This window comes from Acartia tonsa, chromosome 5 (assembly GCF_053477335.1).
Source record: "Acartia tonsa isolate MP-2025a chromosome 5, ASM5347733v1, whole genome shotgun sequence".
Lineage (NCBI taxonomy): Eukaryota > Metazoa > Arthropoda > Copepoda > Calanoida > Acartiidae > Acartia > Acartia tonsa.
This window is the reverse complement of record NC_137264.1, coordinates 35,631,792-35,649,354: the sequence shown is the minus strand read 5'-3', so window position 1 is coordinate 35,649,354 and position 17,563 is coordinate 35,631,792. Positions and strand designations below refer to the sequence as shown.

The 17,563-nt window shown below is 33.4% G+C and overlaps 1 protein-coding gene across 1 annotated transcript in view; it reads right to left on the bottom strand.

Moving 5' to 3' along the window:
• Positions 1 to 13,727, bottom strand: part of LOC145319380 (neuropeptide Y receptor type 6-like) — a 58,471-nt gene extending 44,744 nt beyond the window's left edge. Inside the window, exon 1 of the mRNA XM_080161490.1 lies at positions 13,672 to 13,727. Within this exon, the coding sequence (XP_080017616.1) occupies positions 13,672 to 13,724 (53 nt within the window). The 5' untranslated portion in view covers positions 13,725 to 13,727. The remainder of the gene's footprint in view (positions 1 to 13,671) is intronic.
• Positions 13,728 to 17,563: the final 3,836 nt, after the last annotated feature.

The window sequence follows — 17,563 nt, the reverse complement described above, 5'->3', positions numbered from 1 at the left end:
GCTTCTCTAAAATGGTCATAGTCTTAATAAGAATTTATATATTTATTTCCTTTTAGTTTTTTTCCTTTAGGTCAATAGAATCATACAAGGACAGATTTTTATCTAGGTAGCTCAGCATATTTTGATAATTTTATAATTTATATAAAATACAATCTATTTACCTTTTCTTTCTTATTCCTAACATGAATTTTTTTGCTTATTTTGAATTTCAAAAAATGGATAGTGTTTTTAATAACTATGTATTGTATATTCATTTCGTGGCAATACCATTTTAAAATTGACAATTTACTTGTTAATGCTTCGCTTGTTTTTGACATAATTGTCCATGTCGTATATACAATGTTAGAGTATAATAGAGGAAGAACGAGACTAAAAAAAGTACAGCTCAGTGATAATAGAAAATATTATTGCTCTTTTATTAAATCATTGTTACCTATACCATTTTTTATTTCTAGTATTATTTGGTCATAAAAGTTTATTATTTAGAGTATTTTATATACTCTTACTTAAGGGCATTTAAAGACATTTTACAAAAGGGGTTGCGTGAAGCGGTTATAATTTTTAAATTTCTTATTTTCTGCTTGGGATAGTATACATTTTTGTAATTTACCAGAAGGAGTTAGTCATTGAGATAAGACAATTGTGGAAACATTATTCTTCTCCAAAATTCTTATGAGGGTTAGTTTACTATTTTTAGGTTGAGTTGGGAGATAAAAGGGCTGTTTGTTTAATAAATCTCCATTGAATTCTCCCTCTCTGTATTAACCTACTGAATATTCTCTATGGCTACGTGTAAGTACAAACCAAGATTATCCCCCCCCTTGTTCACGCCCCAAGACTCTTAGTATATTTATTACTTGGTGTGTTTCTAGTAAAATTGATTACTTTTCTTTTAGCGAGGTCAGTAAAAGATCAGAATAGTATACAGTTTTTGTACTAAAGCTACTTTACAACTTAGATCTTGTCCGTCTTTTCAGTTTTTGTTATATATCAATTATCAAGAAATCTATTTGCATGTGGCAAACTTTCTACAGAAAACAAGTTCTTTAATTGCACGACTTTTGTCTGAAATTCCCTTCAGAGCTTGAATTAAAACTTACAGACAACAACACTTTGGGAATATTTTTGAGTCAAGGCATTATCCTCTTGTTTACAATTGTGTTATATCAAGAATACACACATTTTTTACATTTGATGACTTATGGACATTGACATCCTGATATAAGTGTTTATATAGACCAATAAAATATTTATTTTTTTAGTATAAACCATATAACTAATCCTATAGCAAAGCCTCATATCAAATTAATCTATCACAGTATAATTCTCGCTATTATAAACTTGAAAAACATAAAGACAATATAAGAAGATTTCAATCCAACTTTTTTGCATTAAAAAATTTCATTAGATAAGGTATATTTTGGGCATTGAATAGTGATACCTCCATCATTTTGTACAGAATTTGTATATTGGGGAAGTGTAAGAGTCAGTAAGTCAGTTAGTAAGTGAGAGAAGATGACAAATATATGTAGATATGCTACGCATGTAAAAATAATAATTAAATGTTGATTTTGTTGCTTTTCCTTCAAGTGCCTGTAGAGAATTAGAACAACCCCTCCCCCAAATATTTCTAATAAATTTGAAATAAGAGTGGAGGTTTTTTTTATGCCTACGCTCTATGGGAGAGGGGTTCTAACCCCGCGGGGCTATCAAGTACCCAATACAACCTAATATAAAATGATAAACAAACAAACAAAAAACTAACCTCCCTTAATTATAATTTTATTTTTAAAAATAAGTAGGGATTTCTTTAACTTTCTGGAAAAAGGCCTAAATATTTTCTTAGCGATAGTTGACAGTCGATAAAACATACTTTAGTTGAAAAGTGACAAAAATACACCAAAACAAAAAAAGTACATTTTATACAAACAAGGATTACAACATCCATAAAAGCGAAGCTCTGAAACTCTAGGACAAACGCCATTATCACTTGTAGAGGGTCAGAACTGAATAATCAAAATATAAATGTATAAAAGTCGAAACTAAATTGTAAATAAACTTGTTTAAAAACTGCTTAAATATAGGACAATGTTTAAGAACATACTAACATTTTTAGGACTTGAAGAACACAGTAAAAGTGTCGGACTGATTATGACGTAACAAAAAAAAATAGCCAATGAGAGGCCTCTATAAATTTTACCATTGGCCAATAATGGCCTCTCATTGGCTAATTTTTTTTGTTACGTCATAATCAATCCGACACTTTTACTGTGTTCGGACTTGAATTATAGCATTGTAATTTTTTCTCATGGGAATCAGTAATTCAAAAATCAATCTGATTAATATAGATCACATAAAAATTAGTTATTAAAAAGTTAAAAAAATGGACGAACGGACATTCTTGTAACGATTATAGAGTTGCTACGCTTTCTTAATCGTACCTAACTACTACAGGAATCGCCATGCAAAGTTTTAAATCAATAGGACAATTAAATTCTGACATGTCTATATTCACAAAAGAAACTAGCCGTTCCGGACGACGGACCGAACCAAATAATAGAAAAGCTTCGCTTTTAACAAGTTTCATTTATAAAAATTATTCAGTTTAAAAATTAGATAGAATATGTAATTACTATGAATAACAGGTTGGGAGGTTGAAAGTTTTCTCTTTTCTTAAAGTACAATTTAAATGTACAGTTGATGTAAGGAATAGTTTCTAATAGCAGGTGTCCTCGGCAGCCTATTACAAGCTATATTTATATCGATGTTAATTTAAATAAGCTAAGACAATGTACATAAATCCCCAATAACGGTAAACAAAACTACCCTTACTGTAGATTCAAATTATTGGTTTAAATGTTTAGACAGTTTGAGCAAACCATTCAAAAAGATTTAAATTTCCCCTAAGCTTTGAAGTCAAGAAATGTGAGAAGGTGGTTATTGTACTTTGGGATCATTTATAATTTGATGCAAAATTCATGACATTAAAAGAATAACATGACTTTAATTTGTCACTTATGAACAGTTTCATTTAAAACTATATAGTCGATAGTATTTAATGGGAATTAATTTTCAGGTATGGCTTTTAATCTGATTAATATCCGCAGGATTAAAACAGGTTCTCAGCCATCCTAAAAAATCATATATAGTATCATATTACAGACTTTTTCCACGAATATTTTAAAAAATCATGAAACTAGTTTTGGTAGCCCGAGACTTTAGCAATTCGGGGCTTACAAAACTGGTTTTAATATAAAAATTTTTCATTTTAAAATCCGCGGAAAGGTAGGGGGACAAAGTGTCTCAAAATCAGACATGTGACGTCATAAAAATGATGGAGATGAGAGGAGAAGTGGGAAATAAAACCCCTAAAAAATAGATGGATAAACCCTTATATTTATGACGTCACATGACTGATTGGATACTTCGGAATGCTGTCTGTGCTACATTGCGACAACTAACTATTCTTCCAACTGGATAACTTGTTGCATTCATGTATTTTATATTTTGTTTGTGTAGCAAAGACAAACAAATTTTAAAAGTAAAACAATAAATCAACTAAATTAAAGAAGTAAACAAGTATAGCACAAAGTTAGTAAAAGTTTGAATTTAAGCAAGTACCAAAAAGATAAACAGTAGCGAAGTCAGCTACTGGAAGATTTTAAAATTAAGAATTTAAGTCTGCCGAGAAAGGGATTTTTTACTTTAAGATGCATATGTGACGTCATGAAAATACGTCTAAATCCATCTCTTCTCCTTTCCTTTTTTTAACCACTTCTCCTCTCATCCTTCCTTTTTAGACGTATTTTTATGACGTCACATATGACACTTTCCTTATTCCCCTTATCAATTTTCAGTAGCGAAGCTAACCATACTGAATATTTGTGTCTGTCTGTCGCTAATGCTTAATTTTAATGATTTTTTATTTTAGAATTGTCTTTCCTGCCGTCTCCTTTTAAAAGATAAATTTTAGAAAATCAAATTTATCTTTTAAAACTGAAATGAAAAAGATTTAACTTTTTTCTTGCCTCTTCAAACTAGAAGATTTTTCATTGTGGATAATTAATGTGTCAGATCCAATCTGGCATAATTTGATGGCCTCGCAATACCTTGGGTAAAATGGAGTTTTTACACACATGCAAATTTATTCATAAAGTACAGTAAACTTTATTATAGAGGGAGAAAACTGGATTGTAAATTACACTGGTACACAAAGTTTTACCTTAATCATAGGCTCAAAACTTTATACTTTTATTGAATTTGGATGGGTCGATTCATAATATTTGTCCACCAATATTTTCAGTCTATATAAGGGGAATTTTGTTTAACATTATTGGGGATGTAAATCAATTTGTCGTCTTATCTCTTAAGATTCCTGATATTAAAAGAATATTTTTTTATTACAAAATAGTTTTCAAATCGCTGGACCACCTCATTCACAATTTTTTATTGCAAAAGGAAATATATAGGAAATGTATTTCATTTGACAAATTTTATTTGATTTTTTTTTCAGGAACCTAAAGAGATAGGACAATGGCCGATAAATTAATGATCACCCCCAATGATGATACACAAAATTACCCCTTCTGTAGATTACAGTTTTTGTTTCCAACGTTTGAAAACTCAACTTAATGAACCAACCAATAAAAGTCACCAAAGTTGTTGAACCAACTTATTAGAAATCGTTATTCTAGTGAAATAAACAATCAAAATTTTCACCTCCCTCACTGATTTTTTTTCACAAAAAAATATATCCTAAAAATTGGAAGTACCATCAAAAACTTTGCTTTTCAATATTTTTATAGTGGGGGGGGGGGGGTGAATGCTTTTACCCCCTCCCCCCCCCCGCCAAGTATTGAAGAGTTTATGCAGATTCAAATATAATATGATAATCCTTTGCAGAGAGGAATAAGGGATAAAAATATTTATTAGAAAAGTTTGGAACCAACCAATTAAAATGCAATAAAAGTTTTTTAGTCAACGAATAAGATATCGCAATTATAAACATTGTATACTGGTGTGATTTACAGTGTAATGTAATCTCCCTACCTGTATACAATCTACATTGACAATTAAATTAAATATATGTAAAAGCTGATACAATGTCCGTACGTCCTATTTTAACATGTTGATTTTTAACCTTTTTAACAACTAATCTTTATGTAATAAAATTATCCGATTGTTCTGATTTTTAGAATACTGATATCTATAACAACAAAATACAATATTATAAGCGAAGCATCTCTATAATCAAGTCCTAAAATGTAAGCATGTCCTTAAACAATATCCTGTATTTAAGCAGTTTTAAACAAATTTACTAACAATCTCTTATTAATTTATATTGTGATTATTCAGTTCTAAGACTCTACAAGTGTTAATGTTCGTTTGTCCTACTGTTTTAGAGCTTCGTTTTTATGGATGATGTCATCCTTGTTTTCTCTTGAAGTGTAGCATCCCCGCGCATTAATTTGGAACATTTACACACACACACTTACTACTTTACAACACATTCTTGTAAAACAAGGATGACAATATCCATAAAAGCAGTGTTTTGGAGCCGGGAGCCGTGGAGCCGCATTATTTTGCTGGAGCCGGAGCCGTAATTTTCGTTTAACAAACGGCTCCGGCTCCGGACTAGATAAATAAAGAGATATAGATGAATTATAATTTTGTAACTCTGTTTTGTCTTGTACAAATGCCCTTTTTAGTTTTTAAAGTCCATTTTTATCAAAAATTGAACTTTTAACCCTTAACGGTCGGGGGGGGGGGGGGGCGTTGAACGCCCCCCCATCCGGTTTTTTCTATCTCATTTTCTGTGTGTGAAAGATAAAGAGCCCAAACTGCTTAACTTTTTAAGTATGGGTATGACACATAACTGAGAGTTGGAATTTTTCGAATATCTCCTTCCTGGCGGGCACAGGATGCCAGCAAACCTGGCAGGGTCATCCAGGTAAAGAGCAAAAATATTTTTTTGACTAAAACAAAGCATTTTATCATACCAAAATACTAAAAAATCCTCTAGTAGTACATCCATATATAAAATACAGGTGTTCAAGTCACTTTCAGGTTCCAGGTATGATCCTGCAGGTCCTGATCCTCCAGGTCTCCAGAAATCTTTAAAAGGCTCCTGTGGCCGTAATTTTTGACTTAGAGACTTCAAATTTTAAACTTAAGCTTTTCTTACATGTCTACATAACATATTAAATTTTCATGAAGATCCGCAGCCGTTTTCCCGCCGACCGCCGACTGCAGCGGCTGGCAGCTGCCAAGTACAGCTGCGGCCGCTGAAACTTATATTTGATATTTCTAATGTAAAATTTACATAAAGATAAACATTTTCTGGAAAAAAAATTTTCTTCTAGCTTCAAAAATAAGAAAGTTACAGCCGTTTGAAATTTTTAAGTAAAAAAAGACCTAAAAACAAAATTGACTTAGACTTATAAAAGGTCGGAAATTAATTATCAAACCATGGACTTGCACAAAAAAATTTAGCCCTCTAGCTCTAATAGGAACTGAGATAATAAGGGGGGGGCGTTGAACGCCCCCCCCCCCCCCCCCCCGACCGATTAAGGTGCGGCAAGGGGCCCGACTGTAAGGGGTTAAAACCTTTTAATATTAAGTCTATACAAAATTGTAGGTAAATTTGTTCCAAAACTAATTAAATACACAATATTGTTTAAGGACATACTGATGTTTTAGGAAATGATAATAGAGATGCTTCGCTTATAACATTGTACCTTGTATTAATAGGAATCAGTATTAAAAAATCAGATAAATAGGATAATTTTAACATACAAAAAATTGTTGTCAAAAAAGTAAAAAAACATGATTGTTTTAAATGGACGTAAGGACTTTCTGGTAACGATTATAGAGTTGCTTCGATTTCTAAGTCGTAAAGTAACGTAAATTATGAATATCATTTTAACACTTTTCAAATTATTGGAGAAATATTCCGTATTCAACGTTCATTATTAGTAGCGAAGCTACTCTATAATTCACTTTGTCCGTACGTCAGTCCGTCCGTCCGTAACGCTATGGGGGAAATGGGATTTACTAAGCTCCTATAAAAGATATAATGCTGAAATTTTTTGTCAACATTCCCATCAATAAGGAGCACAATTACATATAAAACATCGATGGCAGTAGGCCCGCTTTTTAGCAGGTTTTAGGCTATTTTTGTATTTTTCACATTTTTCTCAATATCTTCTGTGTTTATGGTGCGATTTTCAAAATTTTTTCGGTTATAGATATCTAAATTAAATTTTCAGTCCATTAAAGAAACCAACTATGACGGGCAGACTGCCTTTAAGCAGGTTTTAGGCTATTTTCGTATTTTTCACATTTTTCTTCATATCTTTGGTGTTTATGGTCCGATTTCCAAAGTTTTTTTCAGTTATACATATCAAAATTAAATTTCCTGTTGTTTAAAGAAAACAACCATGATGGTCAGGCTTCCTTTTTGCAGGTTTTTGGCTATTTTTAAATTTTTCCATATCTTTGATGTATAATGTATATAGTCCAATTTTCTAAATTTTTTAAGTTAAGGATTTAAAAAATAAATTTCCTGTCGTTTTAAGAAAACAAGCATGGCGGTAAGACTGCTTTTTAGCAGGTTTTTGCTATTTTTATATGTTTTACATATTTCCTCATATCTTTGGTGTTTTTGGTCTAATTTTAAAACTTTTTTGGGATATCAGTATCAAAATAATTTTTCCCATTGTTATAAGCATCTTTTATGTTATTTACTTTTATTGTCATCATTATACAAAATAAAACAAGGTTTCGTGTTTATTTTCTCCAATAAATCAATTGATAAATACACTTTAAATCTACTTGTACGTATTACCATCTATGATTTTATTTTTTGTGCTTCGCTACTTATGGATGTTGTCATCCTTGTTCAAATCAATATTCTTTTCTTTAGAATTGAAAATTATTATTTTATTTAAAATTACACATTTTTTAATAAAAACTCAAGTATCCTCAAAAAAATAATTTATTTATTTTTACTTAAGTTAATTTGTTTACATAGGCCACCCAATAAGCCACCCTAATCCACCTTTAATCTATGCCTTATAATCTTCAATTACTTTTGCTGCTTTTAACAAAGCTACAGTAGCAGCCGCAACAAACCGCTCATTTCCATGAAAGCTGTGTGCGATTGAATAAAGAGTCGGCAACTCTTAACCGAAGCCACCCTTAGACATATCAGCAGCCATTATAATCCATACGAATCCGCAATTGCGCAGCTGACGACCCCCTGTTTTATTTTCCTACTTTTTCATATTGTTTTTCAATATTGCTCCATTATTTACTTGATACTAAAACGTGTAGAATTCATATTTTAATAATTTTAATAAGTATTGTTTTACAACAATATAAGGGGCATTAGTTTATCTGTCCTTTCGCAGGTATTGTAACTAAAGCACTACATAATAAAAGGAATTCTCGTTCAACAGGAAAACAAATTAGTTTAAAAATCTGTCATTGACTCCAAATCCGATTAATTTCCGCAGTTACACCGGCCCCAGGCCACCAACAAAAATATAGTTTTTAATTTTGTTTCAACTGACAATTGTCTATCCTTATATGAAAGAAACAGGATGTCTATTTGGACTGTGTACCGAATGATCTCACACTAACCACTGAACCGATATGGTTCTCTTTAACAATGTAGATTATTATGGGTCCTTTGAAGGTTTATAACTATATTAAAAAAGTTACAACCAACCTCCCAAAAGAAATCCCCTCTAGAATAGTTTTTTTTCTCGCATCGTATTATAAACAGCTTTCCGCATCTCGGGACTAAAAAAACTGATTTTAATCTTATAATTGTACATTTTTATATTCGCAGAAAACTGGATATAATACGATGCTACACATATTTTTTTCGTATGCATGATAGCTGGTTCTAATCCACCGGATATTAATTGGTTTCGAATGAATACGAGAAAAAAATTACTTTTTCAAACTAAAATTTGAAATTTAATACCCCCTCCCCCCCCCCCTTCAAGTGCCAATAGAGGCCTGTAGATAGGTGTTTACCCGTTAGTAATATTGTATTATGATGCTTTTGGTGCTCGAAAGGAGCTTCGCACCGTACAAATGACATTCCTACAGGAAGGATTGTAAAGAAGCTGCACACACTACTGACGTAAAAAAAACTTGGTGAATAATTATCCCTTTAGAATGTACATTAGTTAGAAGTAATTTAATAAAGTAACTTAATTGTACAAGATACTACATTACTAAAACACAAACAAGACAACTACATATATATTTCATATTATCCCTTTCTTAGGGAAATGTCAATAAAATTTTGTGACCCTCTTCAAATGATAAATTTAAAAAAGAATTTCAAGCAAATAAATTTTAAAATAATGCTAAAAATTATATGTTAATTTTGGTTAAAAATTGAATTTCTTTGATTGAAGCTGAATGTTTTGTATGGTTTCATCTCTACATATTGCTGATATTGATAGGGCGATGGATGATAAGTTTTATCCCAAATAATTTTAAACAAATTTACCTATTTTATAGAAAAATTGGTTGAAAAGTTTGGACAATACTAGTTGTAATCCAACCAATTAAGAATTAAAGGACGCCTGCAAGAAATAACACGCTTTAACTGCTGAAAGACTGCCACAAGAAGACCCAATACCCCAAATTATAAGCCTTCAGCTTCAATAACAAAAAAGTTCTAGGAATTTCAAAATAGCATTTTATGTACAATGGAATTTTTGAAAGATTTCCAATGCTCATAAAAGAAAAAACAATATTAAATTACGTTGCCTAGACATAAAATTATAACCTGATCTTTGTCAGAAACTCAGATTGCCTGTAACTGATTACATTTTTACAATAAAAACACCACATTTCATAGTCAAAATCTATGAAAAAAATTCGATTTAAATTGCATTTTTTAACGAAAATCATAGCGGAAACAAAGGGGTAAACTAATACAAGCTTAGCTGTGATTGGTTGTTAAGCTGATTCAGCCTTCTGATTGGCTACAGTACATTCGGTACAATGCAAGTAAAACTTAATTTTTTTTAATGATTTTGACTATAAAAATTGGTATTTTTATTGTAAAAATATAATTAGTTACTGGAAACCTAAATTTATGACAAAAATAAGCTTATAATTTTGTTTCTAGGCCACGTAGTTTAATTTTAAAGTTTTCAACATGAGCATTGCAATTCTTTCAAAATTTCCATTGTACATAAAATGTAATTTTAAAAGGGGGGGAGGGTTAAATTAACAGTTTGCCTTTCTTACCTTACTCTCTTTTTTTTTTAGCTCGCCATTTTCTAATATTGCACATTTCGAGATTAACATTTCCTTTTCTCTTCTTAAATAAATGAGTGGCTACGCCCCTAGAAGCCTATCATTACATCTTTCTGTCAACCTGACATTGGAACGTTTATTCTTAACATTGAAATCTTGTCGTTTAATTAATTATTTCTTTTTGAGCTTGGAAAAAAAAGATTACCTTAATAATGAATGTTCTTTGCATTATCATATTTTACAGGAAACTATTTCTAAATAATAGCAGCGATAGATGAAAAACAAAAACTTTTCTTCTCTCAGAAATTAGTTTTGATCCTGGACGATATAATATAAATGGGGGGGGGGGAGAGTGGGGTTAAATAAATTAATTTTTAATTTTTCACTCTTCTTCCCCATTAGCACGACATTTTTTTTTAGGAATGAACTTCTCGAAACTGCCTATATTCTGTTTATATATTTTTCATATATATTAGAAATTTCATCTCTAGATTTTAAGGAAAAAATTAACCTTGTTACATTTTTAAGAAATAATTAGTTTTTTTATGGTGGGAAAGTATATTTAGCCTCTCCAATAAATTTCATTAAATCTTATTATATACAGGTAGTTTCAGTGTAAAGGAGAACCAATTCGGTTCAGTGGTTAACAAAATCATTAAAGATCATTCTTTCACATTGCCCTAGGAAGTAATATTTTTTTTATATTCTCCTTGCTGAAGGATTTTAACACAATGTCCTTTTTCAGACTACCGTGAAGACCGGGCAGGCACCGCAGGATCATTTGACCGCAAGGGACGCCACCACAACCAGCCAGGGAAAGCGCCACCAGCCTTGAGTACTCACGCAGTCAACTCCAACTACCACACACACAGATCTGCATACTTCAGTGTTGTAATGATGGGAAACACTGAAGCCATCACTAGGGATGATTTCTCTTGTGAAAAAGCTCCAAATTTCTGGGCTGACCCACGGTCAAGGTCAGTCTGGCATACACCTCGCCCGTCAGTAGTTATTGGTGATCTACCCCCATCGACTGAAGTAACTTCTTCCTTCCATGGAGGAAGTTGTCATAGTTGCTTCTCTGACAAACAGTGTCACAGTATCAACAACAACAAGCAAATCTTCATCTTGGGTGACGAGTTTTTACCCCCCAAGATTGGGTCCCGTGGAAGCTGTTGCCCTGTGATTCGCATTCACCAGGGTACCTTTGATCAACTGAAACAAGTTCTACTCTATCACCTGCGAAACAAGCTGAGAATCAAAGAAGGCAGCATTCTAGTCTTGTTTCTGTTGTCTCACTTAATGAAAGTTGGCTTTCATAAGTATGCCAGTGAGTTTAAGAACTTTGCGTCTTGGGCAAGATGTTTGATGCCTACGATTAGAGTCATGCCTTCAATTGCTCCCTTCAACACTGGTCATGACCTGGCACACCTGATTTCTATCAGCCATCTCTACCATTCCCTTCAAGTGGAATTCCTAGGTAAGGGACCAGTCGATAATGATTTGTCATTTGTCCTCTGGCGACCCTTGTACCAAACAGGCCTTGAGTTATCAGTGGCTAAAATTCCAGTACCTGCCCCACCAATATTTATTGAGTCAGCTAATCACATGCTAAAATGCGACTCTTTGTTTTATGGGGGATTTGATGAGAATTGGACTGATGGTATGCCTCAGAACATACAAGCTAAATTCTTCTGTAACCTCACAGAAACACTTGTCAACATGGACCTAATCGACAGACATTCTACACCTTCTAAAGATGATATCCTGGCAGGGCTGTCGGGCAGCCCCCACCACGTGAAGAAAATCTTCCTGGCAGGATCTTCCATCCTCAGAGATGTTGCCCCGCCGCTTATCAACCTAACCAAAAACAAATGTGGAAGTGTTTACTGCTTTTAAGAGCAATGACTTCCTCAATTTTCTAAGGAGATTAGATAAATCATTATTTAAGACGGCCGACAAGAATGATATTTGCATTCTTAGCTTTATGGGAAACTTGATGTTATACAAGGCCAGTCACAAAGCTGCAGGCGGTGTTGTCCATCTTGACAGTCCTACTCTACCGTCTGATGAGGATATGGGCCTACTCATCCTTGATCTAGGACGAGTCATCAGATCTCTTCTTGACTGCTTCCCTGGTAGAATCTTTCTGCTGGGGCCTACCCCAAGACATATTACACCTTGCTGCAGTGAACCTGAACATGCAATCAACAGTCCTGATGGCTCTCCTGTGGATATGGTTGCCTACACTAAGGCTTTCTCACACTACATACAGGCAAGTCCTGGCGTTGTCCAGAGCCGTGTTTTCCTGGTGCACTTCCAGGAAATGTTCAAAGGTAACTTTCCTGCCAGCTACCTGACGGATGGAGTCCACCTTAACAGCGCTGCTAACACTATTCTGGCAGAATTTTTATTGTCTCTTCTTGACTCCAGGAGGAACGCCACTCCTCCGAAGCTGACAACCCTGCTGTTCAGCAACTATCTAGTCGAGCAGGGCATTAACAGCATTGCATCAACAGCCATTAATATTTTAATTAACCAAATTTTATATACTTTTAATAAATTATATATTTATGTACTATTTGCTATATTATTAACATGTGATTTCATACTTTTCGCTTTTTAATACATTTTAAAATAAAGTTTTTAATAATAATAATTTTAAAATGCCTAGAACTTTTTTGTTATAGAAGCTGAAGGCTTCAAATTTGGGGTATTTGGTCTACTTGTGGCAGTCTTTCAGCAGTTAAAGCGTGGTATTTCTTGCAGGATTCCTTTAATAAGTCTTACAAAAGTCAGATCATATTGATAAAAGTTTTAGTAACTGTTTAATTTAGCGTCCATTGTCCCTTTCCTCCCTGATGATTTCAAATTCCCTTGTACTATTACTTGTTATTTGAGTATTTTATATCTTTATAAGTTACCAAACCTTGAATTGTATTGTTACCAAATTTGAGACCATTGTCCTGAAAGCGGGACAAATGAAAATATTCACTTTCTCGAGAATAAATTCATTAAGGTTTTTTTTTCCCTGCTATGTAAGAGAGCAAGGACAATTATTTAATGAGTTGCGCAAGTAACAGCATTCATGGTAAAAAGTATTGTATTGTAGATTATTTTTTTTATTGATATAGACTTATAGAATTATTTAATATCATATCTTAATATCATTCCGAACCTCTAATAGAAGCAACAAATTCTCCCCTTTACCAGCATAAACCAAAAAATAAAAGAATGTTTAAATAGAAGAGTAGCTAATACAATTAAAGGCATCCAGGGGCACTTAAGTGGGATGGAGGGGGGAGTTGGCCATCCCCTTTCAATTTCTGTTTGAAAAGAATATTATAAAACATATACATTATATGTAGAAGACAAAATACTTACGTTGAATTTTGTATCTGTAACTCTGACTCTTTGACATCGCTTGATATATTCATTTTTATCTAAAAATAATATACAATAACAATAGTATTAAAAATATTATTTCAAAATATCATAATTCGGTAAAAATTTTATATTTCTAGTTTTTTGACAAAAAGCTTAAAATTATAAAAAAAAAATATTTTGAGTTCCAGTTTACTTTCTATCTCACCACAGGTTGAATTGCTATCTTCTTTAATATTTCTTTGTTTCTATAAAATCATTTAACGAGGTAGATTCTTACATGCTTAGTCGTATATAGTGACATGAATGAGAATTAATAAATGATGTATGTAGTAAATGTATAAATGCTTTGCTTTTAAAAGAAAAACTAAAATTATATTAGATTACACACCAGAGACAATCCAAATAGAAATGGGTTTTAGAAGGATCAGTCCAAATTGGCTAAATGCAATGGATGGGAAATAACTTTCTGAAGAAAAAGCTAATAATCATATTCTTTCTTTAAAACTTCTGTGTTGACTCTCCACCCTTTTCCCAATTAAATTTTACCCATCGTGATAAAAAAATTTAAACGGATTAATTTTTAATTATATTAGTAAATATTAACAATTAATAAATTTATCAGTTCCAGATGAATAGTAAAAAAAGGAGTCTTTCATGGAAAAAATTGCAGAAACACTTTTCCTATATTTAATTACTCTAGCGGCTACGCCCCTAGAGGCCTCTAGTGGCACTTTAAATGTTTTTGTTTGTTAAAGTTTACGATAATTCTTTATTTTATGGATACCTCTTAATGTTACGTTGAAGTCTCCCAGATTTTAAGAAAATTTTCAATTTTTGTCATTTCTTTTTGGAGGGTGGTAGTACCCTCTCCCAAAATAGTTAAAAACCTTCCCAGGACATATGAGAATCTACCCTGTTAAGGAGAACCCGATCGGTTCAGCGGTTAGCGAGATCCTTCGGTACAGACACACAGACAGACAAGCATACTGTTACTTTAGTATAAGGATATATGAAGAAAGCAAAAAAATAGTGCGAATATATTATCTAAGATAGTAGAACTTTGTTTATTTTCTCCCTCACAATGTCATTTTGCCGACTCTCAATTGGGTCATTGAAAATCAACCATTGGTGTCAAGGATATCAACACAGGAAAGTAACAGGAAATAATTTTGGTTGCGGACGAAATAGGCCATTTAAAGATGGAGGGGGGTAGTTATCTGTACATACATCTATACTATAGATCTGTTTGTTATACAACAAATTGTTCAGAATGATTCTAGCTACAAAGAAAATAATAGAACGCCAGGCGTATATCTGTAACAATTATGAAGAAGTTTTGCTTCTTTTCTCAAACTATTTGATGTCCATGGTATTCCTCATTATGTTATTACTAGCCCTAGCCTCTAGGGGCTTTAGGCAAAGAGTTAATTTAAAAAATTAAGAACCTACCTAAAAAAATGGAACGGGGAATTTTTTTGTTTTTTGGGGGCTGGGGGTTGTCCCACCACCAAACCACCCCAGGACCAGTAGGTGTATTTCCTGAAGAGTAGATCAGATCGGTTCAGTGGTTACCGAGATCCTAATTTACAAACGGACAGACGGAAAGACATCACTCTACTTTGTTTTATAGATATACATTCATAATCTTACCTAAACACAAAAGGGCATATCCTATTAAAGAAGCAAGGTTGTTTGGCTGCACATTAAGTCTTTGATAATTACTGAGGCGATTGAGTTTAGAGAAGCTTTACACAGGTCACGGTGTTGTTTAAAGTTATTTTTATTTTAGATTAAAGTGTTGAAATTGCCTATATTTGCACTTCTTCACCCCGTTAAACATACAAAGAGCCCCAAGATTCAAGGGATGATCCCTTTAGTAACACGTATATACAGGGTGGGGCAAATAAGACCGGACAAACTTTAAACGGCCATAGCGCCAAAACTACTTGACCAATCAGGACGTTTGACCACACTATAAAAAGGTTAGGTAATGACCTTTTAGCAAAAAAAATCTTTGGACGTAGATGGACGTGTAAAACGAGCTGGCAGCGCATATGTTCAACAAAACAGATTCAAAATGCGCCGGTGGTTTAATCTGGATTCTCGACTAGGGCCTACTAAATCTGACCTCAGCCCATCTGTAGGTGAGGTAGAGTTATGCAAATTGCTAGGGATACTGTTAGATACATAAGTAAGACACCAGAAAAGTCTAGAGCTCTCTATCTGAAATGGCTTGGCCGTAGTACTCCAGCAAAGTGAAACGGGGCAGATTTTAAGATGTAAAAAACTTCAAAAACCGTGAATATTTCTCGGTTCTTGACTTTAGTGACCTATATTGAACTTTAAAACTCATTTTAGACTATAGGTTGCGCTGACAACCCTAGCTGAAACTTCATGCTATTTCTAAAAAGGTAAAGAACGTCGATCCTGTTGCTACTCACGTTCCTAAGGAAATGTGGCCTCCCAGCAGCCCGATCTTAATTCAATGGACTTTTGGGCCTAGGGCTACTTTGAAGCATGCACCAATAGACGTGCACATACCTCAAAGACCTCCCACATTGCCACTATCAAGGAGAACTACGCCAGCTTGGTCAGGTACATTTTGACCTGGACCTGCCGGCGGTTGAGGAGGCGGGTAGAGGCGGTAATTAAGGCTGGCGGCGATTTTATTGAATAATCTAATAGTCATATACCTATTTTGCTTGCCAGTTTTTAAAATTCAATAAAATCTTTAAAATTGACGATTTTATGTTCATTTGTTTAGAAGTTAGAATTTGTCCGGTCTTATTTGCCCCACCCTGTAGATGTTTTACTTGAAATTAAGGAGGAAAACGTCCAATACTAGTGGAGTTGTTTGAAAATTAGAGTAAATCTGTTGTTTGAAAAGAGAAGTAAAACAAAAGGTCAGTGAGAGAGATAGGAATAGAGAGAGAAAGAGAGTGAGAGAGATAGATATATATATATGGAGCTAGGGAGAGAGAGATTGAGAGAGATGAATAAAGAGAGGGGGAGAGAGAGGGGGGAGAGAGAGAGAGAGCGAGAGAAAGAGAGAGAGAGAGAGAGAGAGAGAGAGAGACAGAGAGAGAGAGAGAGAGAGATAGAGAGAGAGAGAGAGAGAGAGAGATAGTGTATTTGTAATGAAGAGAGAACCGAATTTAAAGCCCCAATACAGAATTAAGGGTAATAGTCCCTTTCGTAACATCGCACCATATAGGTTTTTATAGGTTATTTTAGGTTAGGTTAGGTTATGTTGGGTTAGGTGATTGCCCCACAGGGTTAGGTAAATGGCCCCGCAGGGTTAGAGCCCCCCGCAGGGGCTAGAAATAGGAGAAAAGCTACTGTGAAAAATACGAAGAATCGCCCCATAAGGTGCGATGTTACGAAAGGGACTATACCCGAATAAAGTACATATTTAGAAACAGACACGATCACTCATTGAGTTGCTTCGCAACTCAAATATAGAGAGAAGATATTTCTACTCCAAACTATTTGAACTAATTAGGTTTTAAAAGGTAAAACTTTTCTTACAAATTAAAAAAAGTGTCGAGACATCCAATTTAAATGAAAATATAAGTAGAAAAAAAACTATTTTCATTTTGGTTAAAAAGAATTTTTCATTTCTTCAGAAGATTTCTAAAGAATTTTTTTCCACAAAGTTTGTTTTTAATTTGTATTAAAATTCAAGCACAAACAAATCCCAAATTTTTGTGTGAACTTTTTTATGTCAAGATTTTGATTTATGTTGCTTAAAATTAATTACTACTGCCGACACTATTCTACACTTAGGGTCTGTTCCAACCTCTGTCGAAGATTATTCGGAGCTTTACTTCAATTCAATACCGGCCGTGCCCTAACTCTGCTGGGCCACCCTGTACCTATTATAACCTAA